The sequence below is a fragment of the Coloeus monedula genome, assembly GCF_965178545.1.
Source record: "Coloeus monedula genome assembly, chromosome: 16".
NCBI lineage: Eukaryota > Metazoa > Chordata > Aves > Passeriformes > Corvidae > Coloeus > Coloeus monedula.
Window position 1 is genome coordinate 15,956,258 of NC_138796.1, and position 17,039 is coordinate 15,973,296.

Consider the following 17,039-nt stretch of genomic DNA (forward strand, 5'->3'; position numbering starts at 1 on the left):
TCCCGTGCTGTCCTGGCGGAGGGATGAGCTGCTGGAAGCACGGCTGAAGGAGGAGCAGGATGGGCTCTGCATCAGCTGCTGAGTGGCTTTTGGAGATGCAGCTCCCCAGAAGGGCCAGGGCTGGAAAGTGGGTGTGTTTAACTGGTGTTGAGTGGTCTGGGTGTGGAGTGAAACTGGAGCCCTGGAGAAATATAGCTGGGGTCCTCGTGGACTGTGTAGGAGTGGATGGAGGAGCTGTCAGGTCAGAAGAACCCCCTTTTCCTCTTTCCCTGCTTCTGCCTATCCATATTTAAGAAGTGTAATTGGAGCAAAAGCTGCTTGGGGAAGCCACAGAGATGTAACCAGATCTGGTTTGCTCACACTGGGCTCAGGAGCACAGGGGCTGGGGGCTGCAGGGAGTCTGGGAATGGTGCCAGGGCTGGCTGGCTTGTCCCACTGTGCTGGCTGGCCACAGGAGCTGGCAGAGAAGCTTCCTAGTTCACACTTAGGATGCCTGAGCTGTTGGGACGTAGCTGTGATGACTTCTGCCTGAAAAAGCTTTGATGATGTTTGCAAGCTGAGACTGGTGCTGGTTTCCACATCTGCCGTGGCTTCACTGTGTTTGGAGGGCTCTGAAATGGGGAATGTTGGTCTCTAGGGCCCAGGAACGTGTGAGGTGACCCAGCCAGCCAGGCTGTGTTTGACGTGTGGGTGTTTTTCTCCTCCCAAAAGCTGCAGCCAGAGGTGTGAGATGCCTGTGCCAGGGCTGGGTGGTGGCAGCGCAGCTGTGCTCGGCATCCCCCAGGTCCCAGTGCCGCGTGGGTCCTGATTCCTGCTTTAACATCTCCTCCACAGCTCCTCTTAAAAATCAGTTTATGTCTCCGCAAATTAAACTACTGTTTCGCTTATGAAGTGTTTCATGCCACTGATAAGTGGAAGTGGGAAGCTGTCGCATCTCTGAGTGCGTGGCTGCAAACCCCAGCACAGCAGATTGTTAATGTGAAATTAGAGAGTTCAGCAATATCTTGGCAGATTGCCTCTGCTGCCTAATAGGATGCACCGAGCTCCTCTGGGAGCCAGCTGGTGTGACAGCCCTGTCTGAAGGGTTGACCACTCATTCTTTGAGCAAGGAAAAGCCTGAGGGCTGTTCCATGTTCTTGGGGCAAAGGAGACAGCCCTTCCCTTGCCCCAAGCCACCAGCACAAAAGCAGAGACTAACCCAGAGGAGAGATGTGGGAGCTTGTGCTGCCTCTGACCCAGCACTGGTTGTGCTTTCAGCCAGATGGGTCCCAGTCAGCCTGGTCCAGGGTGATGGGGTACGCTGGGGGGCTGTAATCCCGTCTGGAGTATCACTTTTTGGGCACAGATGGAGGTGTTTATGGAGCTGTCTGATCTTTCAGGCATTGGTACCTTCAATGTCACCATCCCCAGCTTATCCAGAGGTTTCATGAAGGTAGCGTTCCCTCCTGTTTGTTTTCAGGTGCTGGCACTTGTTGGGCTCATGGACTAAGCTCTGCAGCCTCGTTGGGAGCCTGACTCCCTGCCAAGAGCTGTGGCTCCTACCTACCCCCCACCGGAGGGGACTGCAGAAATGTGTGGTGTCCCTGGCTGTAGGGCTGTGCCCCATGCAGCTGGAATGCTGGACAAGTCTGGCTGTCGAATCCTCCTGCTGTTTTTACCAGTCTTCCAAATTGCACTTTTGTCCCTAAACAGTTCTGCTTTGCACATGCCAAAGGAGGATCCCTGGGGCAGCACCGCTGCTCCTCTGCCCTCCCAGCAGGTGGTGGGAGGAAGGGGACAAGAGAGGGATTCAAATTAACGCCACTCTTCCTCTCCACTCCTCTTGCTGCCCTGTCCAGCCCCTCTCCTGTTGCCTTGGCATAGCTCGGGAGCAGGTAACATCACCGCTGCCAGGTGACCCCGCTGTCCTCCTCAACTCCAAGGTGTGTGTGCCTCAGCCCAGTTCCCTCCGGGAGAGCCGGTGCTGTGCCGTTTTCCAAGCAGGGAAACAAGAGTTTGTCCCCCTTCTGCCTCTCCTTTTCTGATCTCCCCCTCGGCTGCTTCCCGCTGCCTCCCGCCAGCCCCCTCTGCTCTCCCCCGGCTCCTCCGCTCTCCTCCGGCTCATCTGACCTCCTGTGACGTGTTGCATTTCACCGCGGTCGGTAACGGGGAGCCGATGGCAGATAAGAGGGGGTTCAGTGTTACCGGCTCGCGCTGCGCCGCACAGAGCCAGCCGGCGGATGCTCTGCCCTCGCCACAAACCCATCGATTTGGGGAAGCGCCCTGGACCCCTCCCCGGCTGCGGCGGAGCCCCTCGGAGGGAGAAGGTGGGAGCCGGGGGTGGGTGGCTGTGCGGAGCAGTGCGTGAACAGCTTTATTTCCCCAGCTGCGAGAGGGGAGCAGCCCCCGCTCTCCCTCCCCGTGTGTGCCCGGCAGGGAGAAGGTGGCCGGGGGGCCGTGTGCCTGCCCGGCGGAGGTGCTGGCAGGGTCCCCCACGGCCGCGGAGCCCCCCCGAGCATCGCCAGCCCCCGGCTTTGTGTGCGGGTCTGCGGCGGCTCGCTCTGTTTGCCGGGATGGATGTCAGCGCCCGGAGCGGGGAGCAGGGATGGTGCAAACAAATGATCCCCCCCAAAAAAGCGCGGGCGGGGACGGTGACGGTGACGGGGACTGTGACTCTGCCGGTCACAAGCAGCCGGCGGGGGCGGCCGCCCGGGTGTCCCTGGGCCGTGCTCCGCGGGGCGCACCCGGCTGCTCAGGCATTTAATTCCAAGGGGAAAGCTGAGCCTGAGTCTACAGGAGAAGAAGGAAAATAAGGGAGGAGGGAAGTGGAGGTCAGGAAGGGTTTTCGGCAGCGGATGGCCGTCCCTGGTGGCCAGGGAGCTGCTTGCAGGGGATGGCTCTAAGCAGGGAAATAGCAAGGAATGCAGGTTGCTTATTTTTTAACATGGCACCCACACCAGAGTGATAAAAGGTTGTGCAGGGAGCTTGGGGCTCTGCCAGCTCAGTTACCACCAGTTTCCTTGTTGTTTCCTCTCTTGGAATGGCTAGGAGTCGCCGTCAGACACCCCTTCCCCTGGATATGCTTCACTGACCTGATCTGGCTTTGCTCCATGGGGCTGGAGCAAGGTTTGGGCGGTTTTTTTCTGAAGCCCTTGTTTTTTCTCCGCCCAGCTGGCGTCAGGCGCCGAGGATGCAGAGACAAGTGCTCCTGACTAGGGGAGGGCTGGCAGGAGGATTTCCCTTCGGGTTCGCAGCATCCCCGTGTCTGCTGTCTGCTGTGGAAAGGCTTTGTGCTGGAGCGTGGGGAGCAGAGCTCACAGGTGACCTCTACCTGGATCAGCCTCGCTTGCTTTAAATGCCTGTCCCTCTCCTTGGGCTCAGGTGTTTGGTGACAGGCTGGAAAGTCATGGTAGGTAGGTGCTGCTGGCAGCTGAGGGTGCCTTCTGCTTTGGAAAACAGGGAGGGAGGAAAACTGGTCGACTCTGAATAGCCTTGGGAAGAGCAAGCGGGGATCCTCTCCATGCTGTAAGAACAGACCCTTTGGAAATTCATCCGAGCAGCCGATTTCTTGGGGTTTCTCATCACCTCTGAGATCAAACCCCATCCTCTTCCTCAGCCAAGGGCCATCACAGCCACGCTGGGCCACCTCCTCAGAGGGCAGCTCCTTCACCTGCCCAGTGGCACTCGCCGTGGGGGCTCGCAGACCTGTGCCAGCGCTACCGAGGGACCCTTTCCAGCGAGCACTTTCAATTTTTCCTCTTCCTCCTTCACTCAGCTCTGCAGCATCACATGAAATACATGTGCCACCGCCAACTGCTCTGAGCTGTGACCTGCGCTTGGCTCAGAGAGACAGGACTTAGCACCCTCCAGATCTGAGGGCTCACTGTGCACGCTGTGGACTGTCCAAGTAATTCCTGGCTGAACTCCTGCCCTGTGCTGGGTCCATCCGGCCCCGCTCCCTCCCGGTGCCGAGGGCTGGCGGAGCACGCGGGGCAGCGGGCACGGCCGGGGTGTAGCATGCACGAGGGTGCAGAGGGACACAGGGACGCCAGCGGGAGCCATGGCTTCGTTTGGGAAGCTGACGGAGTATTTCAGCCTGAGGAAGTCGAGGCCAGAGCTGCGCTCCAGGCGCTGGGGCCGGCGGAGCGGGAGCTGTTGCTGTAGTGTCACGGAGTGCAGGTACGAGGTGGCAGTGACCCGACTGTCCTGGTGCCTCCGTGTGTGCCCAGGGGCTGCGGGATGGGATGTGCAATCCTTGGTGCTTTGCTTTCTGTTTACCTCTCTTGGGGCTGGGAGGGGGCTGGGAGCAAGGCAAGGGCTCTGGAAGCATCACCCTGTTCCTGTCTGGGGCTCCCACAGAGCTCATTGCTGCGGGATGTCTCCGGCAGGCTCTGGGACCTCGCATCTGTTTCCATGCCCAGGGCATGTCCCAGGTGTTGGTGGCACATCTTGGGTGTCTGCTGGGTGACCACGTGCACCTGTGCCTGCCTGCCTCTGCCTGGTGCTCTCTGCTGTGCCACTGCACTGTCCCCTCATCAGAGGAGCGAGGTCATTGCACCAAAGTCACCCTTCCCTGCACCTGCCCCGTGCAAAGGCCTCTGCAGGGGCAGCAAGAAGTGGCTTCTCAGGTGAAGTGGCATCTGTGGGTATGAGGTGCTGATGGAGCATCCTGGCATGCAGGAAGGGTCTGGGCAATGGAGAGGGGAGCTCCTCTGGGAGCTTGTTTGGGATATGGACCAATGAGGGGGTCGCAGTGGGGATGGAGAGGGTGGCATTTGGGCTGACTGGAAATCCTCTGGGAGTGTGTGAGTGCTCAGAGTTGGGGGGGGGGGGGGTGCACACATCCTTGTTTTGCGTGTAAACACAGTTACTGTAATTAAGAAAATTGCTCTGTGCCTGGGTGGCTTCTCCTTGGATGTTCTGTGAGGCCTGTAGGACAGGGCTAGCACTCAGTGCTGCTCTGGGCTCTCCCCCATTTGAGTGGGCTCAGCCTGAGCAGCGTGTCCCCAGATCTCCTGCTGACCTGCACACGGTGCCTCCCTGCTGCTGTGGGGTGTAGGTCTGTGTAGGGACACACAGGGCGAAAAATAGCACCAAGCTGTTCACTTACCTTCTTCCCTGGTTGTTGAGCACTTTGTAAAGGTTATTAAAATATCTACGCATTCAAATGAAGTTGGAGCCCCTCCTGCTGCTGCCCGTGTTGCTGCTGAGACAGTGAGACGTGCACAGCCGCCGCCGTCTCCCCTCTTCCCTCGGTGGCTGAAGAAGAGTCTCCTCTTCTCCACTCAGTCGTTTCTCCGGAAACGTTCCTGGCAGAGCCAGGAGCTTTGTTCTGCTCCTTTTTGGCATCGTGGACAGAAACCCTGGTTTCTGCCCTCAGGATTTTGCTGTCCCGGTGTGGAGCTGGGTGTGAGGAAGGTCTGTTGTCCGGCTGCTGCTGAGCACAGGACGTGCCTGGGGTTTGCTGTGTGCAGCCAAGCGTGTGCCAGTGCCTGGCCCGAGGGAGAGGAGGAGGTGCACCCCCATGCACACGGTGCTATGACCATGGACCTTGGGGTTTGGGGTGAGTTGGGTGGTTTCCTCTGTAATGGGAGATGTCATGGCACCTTCCTAGCTCTGGGATGTGAGCCACAAAAGCATTGCAGGTGTGTAGCTCATGTACCAGATTTTCCAGGGGATGCTGGCTGTGGGTGTGGGACTCTGAGCAACCTGCTCTGGTGGAAGGCATCCCTGGCCATGGCAGGGAGGGGAACGGGATGAGCTTTAAGGTCCCTTCCAACCCAAACCATTCTGTGTCCGAGTTGTCCCCTCATGCAGGACTGTGGCTCACTGCCTGTCAGGGCTCAGCTCCTTGTGGGGCTGGTGGACACCCTTCCCCCAAGCAGAGATCCCCTGTGTGCCCCAGTGCTCTGGTGTGGCCCAGCTCGAGTTGCAGGGATCTGTGCCCTCCCTGTTCTGCCCCCTGGGCCATGCAGCTGCTCCGGGGCAGCTCCTCTGGGCTGGATCCAAGTGTGCAGACAGATTTCCTGGTGTCCCTGACCCCCACAGTGACAGGGCTCGAGTGCACCTGTGGATACTGAGCCCATTCCCTTGATTGCCGCAGTTGATTATGAAACTAAAACTAAGGGTTGATTGAAGCGTGGGGTGCTTTGAAATCAGTGTCACTTCTCACCCTGGCTGCTTGAGCTTCTGCCTGTTCCTGCCCCCTCAATGTCTGTATCTTGAGAAGCCCAGGAAATCTCCACGGCTGAGATCCAGAAGCCAACACAATGCAGCTGCTGCAATGTCTGGCCCTGCCCTTGCTCTAGATGGTGCTTCTTCCAGCTCTGTCGAGCAACTTTCTGCTTTTCCTGCATTTCTTCACTCTAATGTGGGCAATTGAAGCACGGAGAGGAGATCCTCAGCTCCCACGTTTCCATGCGTGTGGAGGTACCAGAGATCCTGCACCCCAGCCTCAGCAGGGTGATGTGTAACAGCCCTCAGCACAGCCCTGCCCTGGTCTTGCTCAGGGCAGCCAGGCTCCCACCACTCTTCCCAAGGCTGGATATTCCCCTGGGACCCCGGGGAACAGACGTAGGCAGGTCCTCAGTCGAGAGCATGCACTGACTGGAGTTATTAAATTCTAAATATAGTGGTCCCACGCATTCTCCTAGGACCTAACAGAAATCAGCAGGTGTGCAGTTATGGTTTTAAATAATATTCCTGCATTTTTAAGCTACGCCTCCAGATACAGCAACATGAGTGAGCTGGGATGAGTAAGTCGGCTGGGCTTGAGAATTTGTAGGCTCAGACTTGTGCGCAGAAGCAGAGCCCAGCAGGAGATCATCTCACTGGAGGTGCTTTTGGGCAAAGGTGCTGCTTGCAGGAGCTCTTCAGCCTCCACCCCCACCTGTGGCACAGAGTGTGTCCCGATCTGTACCTCTGTGTTGTGTCAGCTGGAGGCTCCTCCAGCCTGAGCCCTGCTGCAGGAGGGGCTGTGGCACAGCTGTCTTCTGTTATTAAATTGATCACCTGGAGGCCCCAGGTGTGACAAGGTGGGGATCAGGCTGTCCCCTGTGCAGCTGTACTGGGACAGGGACTGGCAGTGTGAGTGAACACCCCCAAGCCCAGCCCAGGGGAGCAAATGATTGATTTGCAGCAACTTTTTTCCATCTAGCAGGAGCAGTGATGGATGAACCAAAAACTCCAGCAGACAGGCACTGGAGCAGGACTGCTTCATGAGGGATGGAAGCCTGGAGCGTCGCAGGGATATGAGGATGTGTCCGCAGAACGGGGTGCAGGTGCCTGTGGGTGAAGCACAGGAGGGGCTGGGGGTGCTTGCTGAGGTCTGAGGGCTTGTTCTTTGTGGCATCTGGTGGTGCCAGCCTTGAGGTGCTCGTGCCCAGCTCTGTGTTGGCTGGAAGGGCACAGAGGATCTGCTCTGGGATGGAGGAGAAATGGAAGGGAAAGGCAAGTTATATTTAATAGCTCTTCTCTCAGTGAGCTATTTGTAAACTGAAAGGTCTGGACAACTGATTTTGGGTTCCCGCAGCTTTTGCAAAGTGGATCAGGACATCACTGTCATGTGAGGGCTGTTGTGCTCTAACTGGGCTGAGAGAATGGCCCTGCTGTGCTGTGAATGAGCCAGGGAGGCTCCAGGGTGGGCTGGAGCTCTCAGGAACAGGATGGCACTTGCCAGGCTGCTGTTTTCTGCCAGGGCTGCTTAGCAGTGAGCCAGGCTGGCAGAGCACTGGGCTGGGACCCTGGGGCCTGCAGGGATTCTGGGAGAACAGGGATCCTGTGCTGGAGTTAACAGGTGTGGGAGAATTTCTCAAGGATGCTCTTGGAGTTGCTCTCAGCCTGGGTGCAATGGGGGAAAGCAGAACTGCCTGAGAATTGCAGGGCTATCAGCAGAGAGGTGACCTGCAACAGTCACTAATTCAGTAAAAAAATCATCAAAAATCCCAATGAAAAGTCATTAAGAATCCCAAGTCTTGTCCAGGGGTGGCTTTTGAGAGAAATTTTCTCCTCTAGGCAGGGACTTGTGGACTGGTTCAGTGGCTTTCACTGTTGGCCCAGGACTGTTCTGGGATAGATCTGCTCCCTGGCTTCAGGAAGTTGATGCCTGTTCCCTCTTTGACAGCTGCACCTCTCCCCTTCTCTGTGGTCCTCAGAGCCCCATATGGTCCCCACAGAGGGGCTTTGATGAGCTCCTCAGGAGATCACTGCCTAGTTATGGAAAAGAAGATATTCAGGATGGGGGACTAGAGGGGGAGACTGGTGCCTGGGGTTGGATGCTGCATCCTGCTCCTGGGGGTCACCTTCAGCCCTGCAGGCAGCAGAGCTGACACCCCCCAAAAACCTGCGGGGTGAAGATCCTACGTCCTCAGCGGCCTCCAGGAGAGGAGCTTTTCCCTGGCTTGGGGTGACCTGTGGTGAAACCCAGGGAAGCTCAGCGTGGGGAAGGGGGAGGAGAGGAGCTTGGCTGTGCTGGGCCTGCAGGGTGTCAGCTTTAGGGTTCCGCTGCCTTTTTTCTCTCAATAGCCGAGTTGGAAGTTGGTGTTAATTAACAATGAATTAGATTATATAAGAATTAAATTACATAAAAATTACAACTTGCTGGGCCTGTTTTTGTCCATGTCATTAGATAATCTGAAGAAGGGGTGCCAGGGTGATGCTTCATCTTTGCACTCCTGGGGGGCAGAGGTGGGTCCAAGTGTTCCTGTTGCTCCCAGGGTCAGAGCCTGTCCCCAGCCTTGTGGGAAGCTGGACCAAGGAGCTGCTCTTTGCCATGGGGAACTGTTACCTCCACTCCTTTGGGGGTCTTTTCCACACCGATGTCCTGATCCATGTCCTCGCTGTGCAGTTTGATGGGCTTTGAGGTGGGGAGGGGTAGTGGGGAATGTTTTCCTGGCAGGATTGTGCTTAGTTGTTTTTGGGTGCTTAAAAATATCTCCTCAGCTCTGGCAGCACGTCTGTGTTCAAGCACACGATTGTGATGGGGGACGGGAGGAACTGGCAAGTTCTGGGGCTGGGAAACTGCACTGAAGGAACAGCTCCTGTGTTAGCAGCACTCAGCACGGGACAGGTAAAGATGGCACGTAAAGATGCCCAAAGGGGCGTCTCTGAGGGGCTCTCCTGCATGGCTGAGAGTTTGACTGACTTTTCCTACTTTGTTTTTTGGCACGTTTTAAACAAAACCTTTCTGCTTCCAAATGACATGTCCATATAGAAAGATACCTGCATTGTAAAGGAGAAAACTGGCAAGGAAATTGGAAGTGTTTTGGGTTAAGCGGGAAGTTTCCACCTGGAATTAGTCACTAAGGTGTTTGTGACGCTTGTACTCCAAGCTCTGCAGCGCTCACACCTCCCTTGCCTGCTGAGATGCCAGCAGGACAATGTGTGTGGCTGCACGGAGTCACATTTTCGCTGTGACAGATCATTGTAACCCATTAACAAATCAATGTCCATCGCTACTGCACGCAGGTGGTCAGTGCTGGTGCTGGAAGTCCTAAATCCAGTGGTAGTGACTCAGGCTGTGCCTGCTTCGTGGAGGTGCTGAGCATCCGCTAATCCTCTAAACTGGAGCAGGCAGCCGAGCCTCAGCGCCTTTGCAGCTCGGCTGGGCAAGAAGGAGGGAAAGAGCTTCAGGGGAACTTCAGCCTCATTGAGCTGGAGGTTGGGAATGTGCTGACAGGTTTTGGGGTGCCTGAGGCTGCTGTGTGTGGGGCTGTCCTCAAGGGCAGCCTGTGTGCTCTTGGGGGAGGCTTGTTTGGAATGATGCTCCAAAGACTGGAGCCCCTCTGCCGTGGAGACAGGCTGAGAGCTGGAGAAGAGAAGGCTCCGAGGAGACCTTAGAGCCCCTTCCAGTGCCTAAAGGGGGATTCTAAAAAGAGGGAGAGGGACTTTTTACATGGGCAGAGAGTGACAGGACAAGGGGGAATGGTTTTAAACTACAAGAGGAGAAATACAGATTAGCTGTTGGGAAGGAATTGTTCCCTGGGAGGGTGGGCAGGCCCTGGCACAGGGTGCCCAGAGCAGCTGGGGCTGCCCCTGGATCCCTGGCAATGTCCAAGGCCAGGTTGGACGGGGCTTAGAGCACCCTGGGCCAGTGGAAGGTGTCCGTGCCCATGGCAGGGGTGGAACTGGATGGGCTTTAAGGTCCCTCCCAAACCCAAACCATTCCATGATTCTGTGCTCTTTCCCACCTGCCTTGTGTGGCTGTACCTAGCGGGGTCACTTGTGCCCTTCAGCTCACACAGGTGCCCCACGTCCCTCTGTGCTGGTGATCTGTGCTGGGCTGTAGGGCTGAGCCTTCCTCCCCTGCCCTCGGTGCCAGCCTTTCTCCAGGCTGTGTCCCCGGTGTCTCATGACGATGACAAGCTGTCAGACGTGAACGGCTGTGAGCAGAGTGGCAGTGCCACGGGAGGAAATGACATTTAGCTTTTGTTGCTTGATTGAGCTGCCTGGGCTTTGTATATTAAACCTAAAGAAGCTTTTTGGCTTTGTTCTCCCCACTGTTTGCAGCACCGTGCCCAGGATCTGTGAGGAGAGGGGGCTTGGGGAGCAGCACGGAGAAGAAATCTTTCTCCCCATCAAACCTGTCCTTGCAAGGGGTTCTCCACTGAACCTTGACTTATCCTGGTTCTCCGTGGTTTCTGTGCACTGGGGGACACCTGGGTGCATTCCCGGTTCCAGCCCCCAGTGATGTGGGCTCAGCTCCAGAGAGCTCCTGGTCTCGCTGTGGGCTGTGGCTCTGTCCCCTCCTGCGCTGTCGGGGTGCAGGGGGAGGTGGTGTGGACAGAGCCAGGGATGCTCTGGGCCTCTGCCTCCTCCTGCTGCTCCGAACCCTGCTCCCACGGCTGTGCGTGGAGGCATGTTGAAGATCTATCCCATAAAAGTGCATGTATGTGTGGCCTGGGAGCTGGCAGGGAAAGCTTCCTGGATCTGACAGACTCAAAAAGCACACCCGAGCTCTCAGGGTCATCTCTTTGGGGTTTGGGCCATGCTTTAGCTAAAGACAAGGTTTGCACCCGGTGTTCTCCCTTTCTGCCTGGCTTCCAGTCTCCTTTGAAAGCCAATCTTTGGGATGGGAGATGAGCTTGGGAGCTGCCTAATTTGTGCACAAGCTGAAGCTCATTTTTGCCTGGATTAGGCAGAAAAAGATGAATGGACACCCTTTATTTTGGAGTGGTAGTTGGATGGGGTAGTGGGAGGAAGGGAATGATACTGGTATTAAGGGGAATTACAGACGGAGCGTGACTGCAGGAGCCGGCTCCTTCAGCAGAAAGCCCTGGCCTGTGAGTCACGCTTTGCTCGAAAGGCTGCTGGATTCCCAGGTCCCACTGTTTTGGCACTGAGTCACAGCTGGGTGGGGGCGCAGGTAGGAAACAGAAGCACCAGCAATCCCCACTGGGATTTGTGCACGGAGATGAGGGAGGAAGTGATTCCAGACAGCGGTGGGAATGTTAACAGCTTCTGAGAGAAGTGCTGGCTGGCACGGGGAAGATTCTGAATGGGCTTGTCCCTGGGTGCCCTCCTCTGCCTGCTCCTGCCTGTGCAGGGCAGTCCCTGGGGGGTGTGGGGACACTGGGCAGCCCCTGGGATGCATGGGCACGTGGGGCAGCCCCTGGGATGTGTGGGGACATCAGGAAGTCCCTGGCGTGTGTGGGGACACCTGTGAGCCCCCAGGGTGCAAGGGGACACTGGGCAGCCCAGCTCCTGGCTTGGGTGGCACAGGTGGCTTTGTCACTCTGCTCCAGGTGGGAGTGGGAGCTGGGGGGGCCGTGCCAGGCACAGGGCAGCTCTGAGGGTGCTGCCTGCCCCATAGCACCTGGGCAATGTCCCGCTGTGTCGGCATCACCTGGGGGTGAGGGGAAGGGGCTTGGTGTCCTCGGCACGTGGGGACAATGGAAGGATGGACGCGTTGGAGCTGTGAGTGCCCGCGGGGCAGTGGCAGAGCCCGGGGGCAGGGAGGAGATGCCACTGGGATTTGCAGGTGGCTGGGCACAGAATATCCTCTGTCCACCCCCTGGTGCAGGAGCCTGGCACCCTCCTGCGGGGCAGTTTGGGTGGGTTATGTCCTTCAAACAGCCCCTCGGTGGGGGAAGAGCCCCTCTAGGAGGAGAGGGCTGCTCCAGGGAGAGCATCCCGGTGATGCTGTCCTGCGGGAGGTGGGCTGGGGCAGCTCCGGGAGAGCTGGGGAGGAGGGGAGAGGGGATATGTGAACAAAAGAGATTTTCTCTGGAGCCAGGAAGAAGCATTTCAAAGAGGAAAGGAAAAAAGGACACTACTGTTGGGAATATTTCAAATGGGAAAACCAGAATTCTTACTTTAATAATTAAAACATTTTTTTTTTTCCTCACAAAAATGCTGTGTTTTTTCCTGTAGGAATAGTTGGCGATTATACAAATTAATGCGAGATATTTTTAGTTTGCATTTTCGGATTTTTTGATGGAAAGAATGCAGACAGGAATAAGCAGCTCCTCCTGGTTCCCCGGCTGTAGCAGCCACTGGTGTGGGGGGAGCAGAGCAGAGCCCCACCCTCGGCAGCCCCTGGGTGTGGGTGCTGCTGCCTGGAGCATCCATGTGCTTCCACAGGTTTTTGGAAGCCACTGGAGCTGGCATTTGTTCCTGTTGGCTGCTTGGATGCTCCGGGCCCTCTGCTGCCTGCCCTGTGTGCAGGATTTCTGTGGCTGTCTCTGGTACATCTATTTTTTGGCTGCAAATCCATGTTTGTAGAAAAACTGGAAAGCTCCAGTGCACTTTTATGTTGCTCTAAAGAACAAATAGATAAAATTTATCTCAGAATCCCAGAATGGTTTGGGCTGGAATGGAGCTTTCAGCTCACCTCGTTCCAACCCCTGGGCAGGGACACCTTTCACTATCCCATCCAAGCTGGCCTTGGACACTTCCAGGGATGGGGCAACCACAGGTTCTTCACTGGGAGAGTGGGAGCTCGTTCCAGCTGAGGATTTTGGGGGACGTTTTTCCTGCAGCAGGGATGTGTTTCCCCTGGCAGAGCCTGGCTCTGCCTTCCTCTGCGGGTGCTGAGCTGCAGCTGCTCGTGGAAGAGGCAGAGCCCCTTTCCCTGGAAGCAATGAAAGAATGTGTGGATGTGGCACTTGAGGACATGGAAAATGGTGGTGCTGCTGGGTTGGGTGTTGGATTTTCTAATCTTAGAGGTCTTTTCCAACCTTGATGATTCTGTGATTCTCCAGACAGCCTGGCAGCTGAGGCTGTGCCAGGGTTCTTGCCTGGAAACAGGAAGTTTTTGGGCTCTGCTGCCTTGCACCCCATGACCAGCCCCCACCCCAGCCCCGTGGGTCGGTTCCTGATGTGCAGCAGGGCCCTGGGGCTGGCTGGGACCCAGACCTGGTTCTGCCCTGGAGGAATCCTGTCCCCGAGTGCCTCTGCCCGGGCTGGGCTTCCTCTGGGCTGTTTGGGGGCTGTTTGCTCCGTTCTTCCCCTCACAAGATGGATAAAATCCATTATCGTGGCCACGAGCAGCTGCTGGCTGTGCTGCTTTTGCCAGAGCTCTGCTCCCAGCTCCCCTCAGCCCCCATTGCTCCTGCACCAAAACCCATCTTTTTAAGGAATTTTACTGGGATACACTGGGAGCATAACGAGTTTTTTCTGTTCAATGAGCTTGTCTCTCTGACCGTGGTGGTGACCCGCCTCTTGTGCTTCAGAGGAAAATGAAAACCAGCCCAAGGCTCTGGTTGAAAGGTGGTGCCCAGGAAGGTTTAAAACAACAACATGACTATGATTGATTATAAATCTGCTTTTTGACCAAAACACATACATAAATAATTATTTTTGCCAGGGATTAATAGTCAGAGATGGATCAGCTCGGCCCCTGTTTGCCTCCAGTGCTGGAAAACTTGGTCATGGTGCAGAAATTACAGGATTTCAAGCAAACCAAGCAGCTCTGCCAGCTGTCTGGAGTGTCTTTCTGTGCCGTAGCACGTCAGGCTCAGGCCTGAAGCATCTCCCCTGTGGTTGTCAGGAGCAGCAGTATCCTTTCCAAGATGATCTCAGCAGCTTTTTGTCTCCTCTGTCGTGTGACTCGGATTTTGAAACAACAGGGGAGACCAGTCCTGTGTCATGAGACTGGGAACGGGACCAGGAGCTGGGGGGTTGTGGTGCGGGAGCATCGCGGCTCCGGTCCTGCTCCAGGGATTCTGTTGGGAATGGAGGGGTGACGGGAGGAGGGCAGGAGGTGGGTGCTGGAGGTGGCTGTGATGCTGGACGCCTTCACATCCTCCCCGGAAGGTGTTTGTAAATGCAAAGGAGGCAGTTACGTTATTTATCTTGTAAATTAGCCAACCTTTTCAAATCGGAGCCGCGATGTTTGTCATCCATTGTGCTCCCTTCGCTTTTGTCTCCGAAAACTTTCAGGGGAGACAGGAGATACATAAACACCGCAGAAGGAGCGCCGGGAGCCAGGGCGCAGCGTCCGCGGCTGTGTCTGCTGAGCCCGGGGAGCCGGAGGTGTTTGCTCAGTCCTGGCCCTGGCAGGTCACCGGAGCGTGGCTCCTGCCGGCTGCCACCGGGGCTCTGCCATCCACAGCCAGAGCTGTTCCTGCCTGCCCTGCTCTGCTCGGGGCCCCTTTCTCTGCCCATTGCTGCGTTCTCCTGCCTCGGGGCTGGCCAGGCGCTGCTGCGTCCCTGGGGGTCACGTCCTGCTTGTGAGCTGACTTTCAGCGTGCAAGATCTTTAGCTTGGGAGCTTCGTTCTGCATCTCAAGCACCCTTCTTTGTAAGCCTCAGACCTATTCCTTCTGGAGAGCGATCCCTGAGCCTCTCATGGAGCATCCCAGATGCCTTTGGCCATCCTCTCTGCTTCATCTGGATGGCGTAGCCTGGCTACAAGCACAGGGACCCTGGGTCAGTCACCACACTGGTCCCTGAGGATGCAGGTCACGCTCTGGAGCTGCCAGGGGGGAGGATGCTCGTCTGCTCCACTGTCGTGCTGGGATTCATTTCACCTTTGTCTGCCATCTCTCCCCATTTATCAGAGAGAACTCCGTGAGCAGGATAAATGTTCGTGTTCCATGAATGTTCCTGTTTCTTTTCCTGGCCCTGGGGAATTTTTGTCTTCAGACTTTTTGTTGTGCAGGTGCAGCTCCAGCAGGTCTGGGCTCTGCCAGAGCCTTCCCAAGCTCCTGGTCCCTGCTCTGCCCCTGTTAATGGGGGGTGACCAGGGCAGCAGGTGGGCAGGGAGTGTGCAGGGCTCCTCTCTCCTGCGGGCTGTGGAGGGGATGGTCTGGTGGCACCACAGGGACAGAGCATGACAGAGAGGGCAGGGTGACCACCTGCAAGGACCCTGTGGGCTGCTCCTGGGCTGGGGGGTGAGGGGAGCACGCCCCTGGATGGGGTTGTCATTCACTGCCTGCAACAGAGCTGGAAAAAAAGGTTCTTTTAACAAAGCAACCAGCATACTTTTGAATGAATGAATGGCAGTGTCTGGCTCCAGTGTATTTCCTTATCCGTTCAACAATTGGATTCCAGTGAATGGTGAAATGGAGGCGTTGCTGCAAAACACAGCCACAGTGCATAGTTTGGGAGTGCTGACGTGAAGGGTTTGTGTTTTTTCACCTCGTTTCCCTGGGGATGGCTTTGCCCAGCTCGGAGTGCCGGGATGGTGTCATGGTGCCAGGGGTGAGTAGCAGCAGCAGGTCTTTAGCACTGGGTAAATACCTTGTGGGAGAGAGGCTGTGGGCAGGGGCTGGTGTGACACCGGCTGTCACACACCCGAGCACTCGGGGCTTTTCAGGCAGCATCTGCCACAAAAAGCACTTCTGGCCCTTTTCAGGGCAGTTTGCTACTTGGCTCCCAACCTCCTGGGTGCTGGGAGCAGGGCTGGGCTTCGGGCACAGGGGGCTCCTAGGGGGAAATGGTGCTGAGTCCTTCTTCAGGCAGCTCTGAAATGCTGAGGGCTGCCCTCAGTACAAGGGGGGTGTGACCTCCTGTCCTGCCCTCCTACACCCCTCCGAATCAAAATGCAGTTTGTAGGGACAGGAGCAATTATTCCCTGGATGCCAGTGGTGTTCAGTGCAGCGCTCGGGCGATGGCCCTGCTGCAGAGATGCTCTGCAAGTCGGAGAGGTGGCAGGAGGAGAAGGTTTTGGAAGCCAGCTGGTGGGAATCGTGGTATTTACCAGCTCGCAGCTGAGCCTGGGAAGGTATTTTTATAGCTTCACACGTTGTTTTTTTCATTTTCTGAACTTGCACGCTGAATGCTGTTTTGGGTTTTGTTTTGCTTTGGAGCTGTCTCACAGTCAGATGAAAGATGCTCTGTTTCAGCTCTCCTTTTCCACTCTTCACACACGAACTCTGGCCAGCCAGAAAGGAAGGTGTTTTGTTTGGGTGTTTTTTGAATGCGAAGGGAAGATTTCTCAGTGATTTTCTCTGGCTTTGTGATCCACAGGGTCACTGGAAATAGTGCCAGTGACTCAGGGGTTTGCTCACAGCTGGTAAGGTTTGCAGAGCAGCTGGTGATTTGAACAGGTGAGGATGCCCTGCGAAGGCTCTGCTCTGCCAAAATCCTTGGGCTTTGGTTTCCAAGGCTACTCTGTGTGTTACCAGTTGATTTCTTCCTCTCACCCTCCTTCCCTAGGCTTCACCAGTGCTGTGTGATCCCCTTAAACTGCATTCCCTGCCCTCCATGGGGTCCTGCCGCTGCTGTGGGCATTGGACTGCACTGAACCACATCCCAGGGGCTGCTGCTTCTGTCCAGAAACAGCTTCTGAGGCACAGCAGCCTCCTGTGCTTCCCCTCTCCTCCCGCTGCTGCCTTCTCCTGCAGAGCCCCTTTGCAGAAACCAGCTGCAGGTAGATGTTGGCTTGTCTCCTGCTGCTGTCAGGATGGGGATGGAGAAGATCCTGGCTCAGATCTCTGCTCAGCCCCGTGACTCACAGCAGAGCTCACACCCGGTGAGCACCCTGCGCTCCTGGGGTGTCAGAGACACACTCGTGCCTTGCCTTGGGCTCTGGGAGCTGGGCTGGCCTGGCAGCAAGTTCTGTGTCTGCCCTGGGCAGGGGCACACAGTGGGGTGAGGCACCAGGGCAGGACAGGATGA

The 17,039-nt window shown here is 56.5% G+C and overlaps 1 protein-coding gene across 1 annotated transcript in view; it reads left to right on the plus strand.

Moving 5' to 3' along the window:
- Positions 1–4,039: 4,039 nt before the first annotated feature.
- LOC309578971 (ankyrin repeat and fibronectin type-III domain-containing protein 1-like) overlaps positions 4,040–17,039 on the plus strand; it is a gene marked incomplete at its 5' end in the record, with an annotated part of 190,096 nt that continues 177,096 nt past the window's right edge. Inside the window, one exon of the mRNA XM_082291954.1 lies at positions 4,040–4,158. Within this exon, the coding sequence (XP_082148080.1) occupies positions 4,040–4,158 (119 nt within the window). The remainder of the gene's footprint in view (positions 4,159–17,039) is intronic.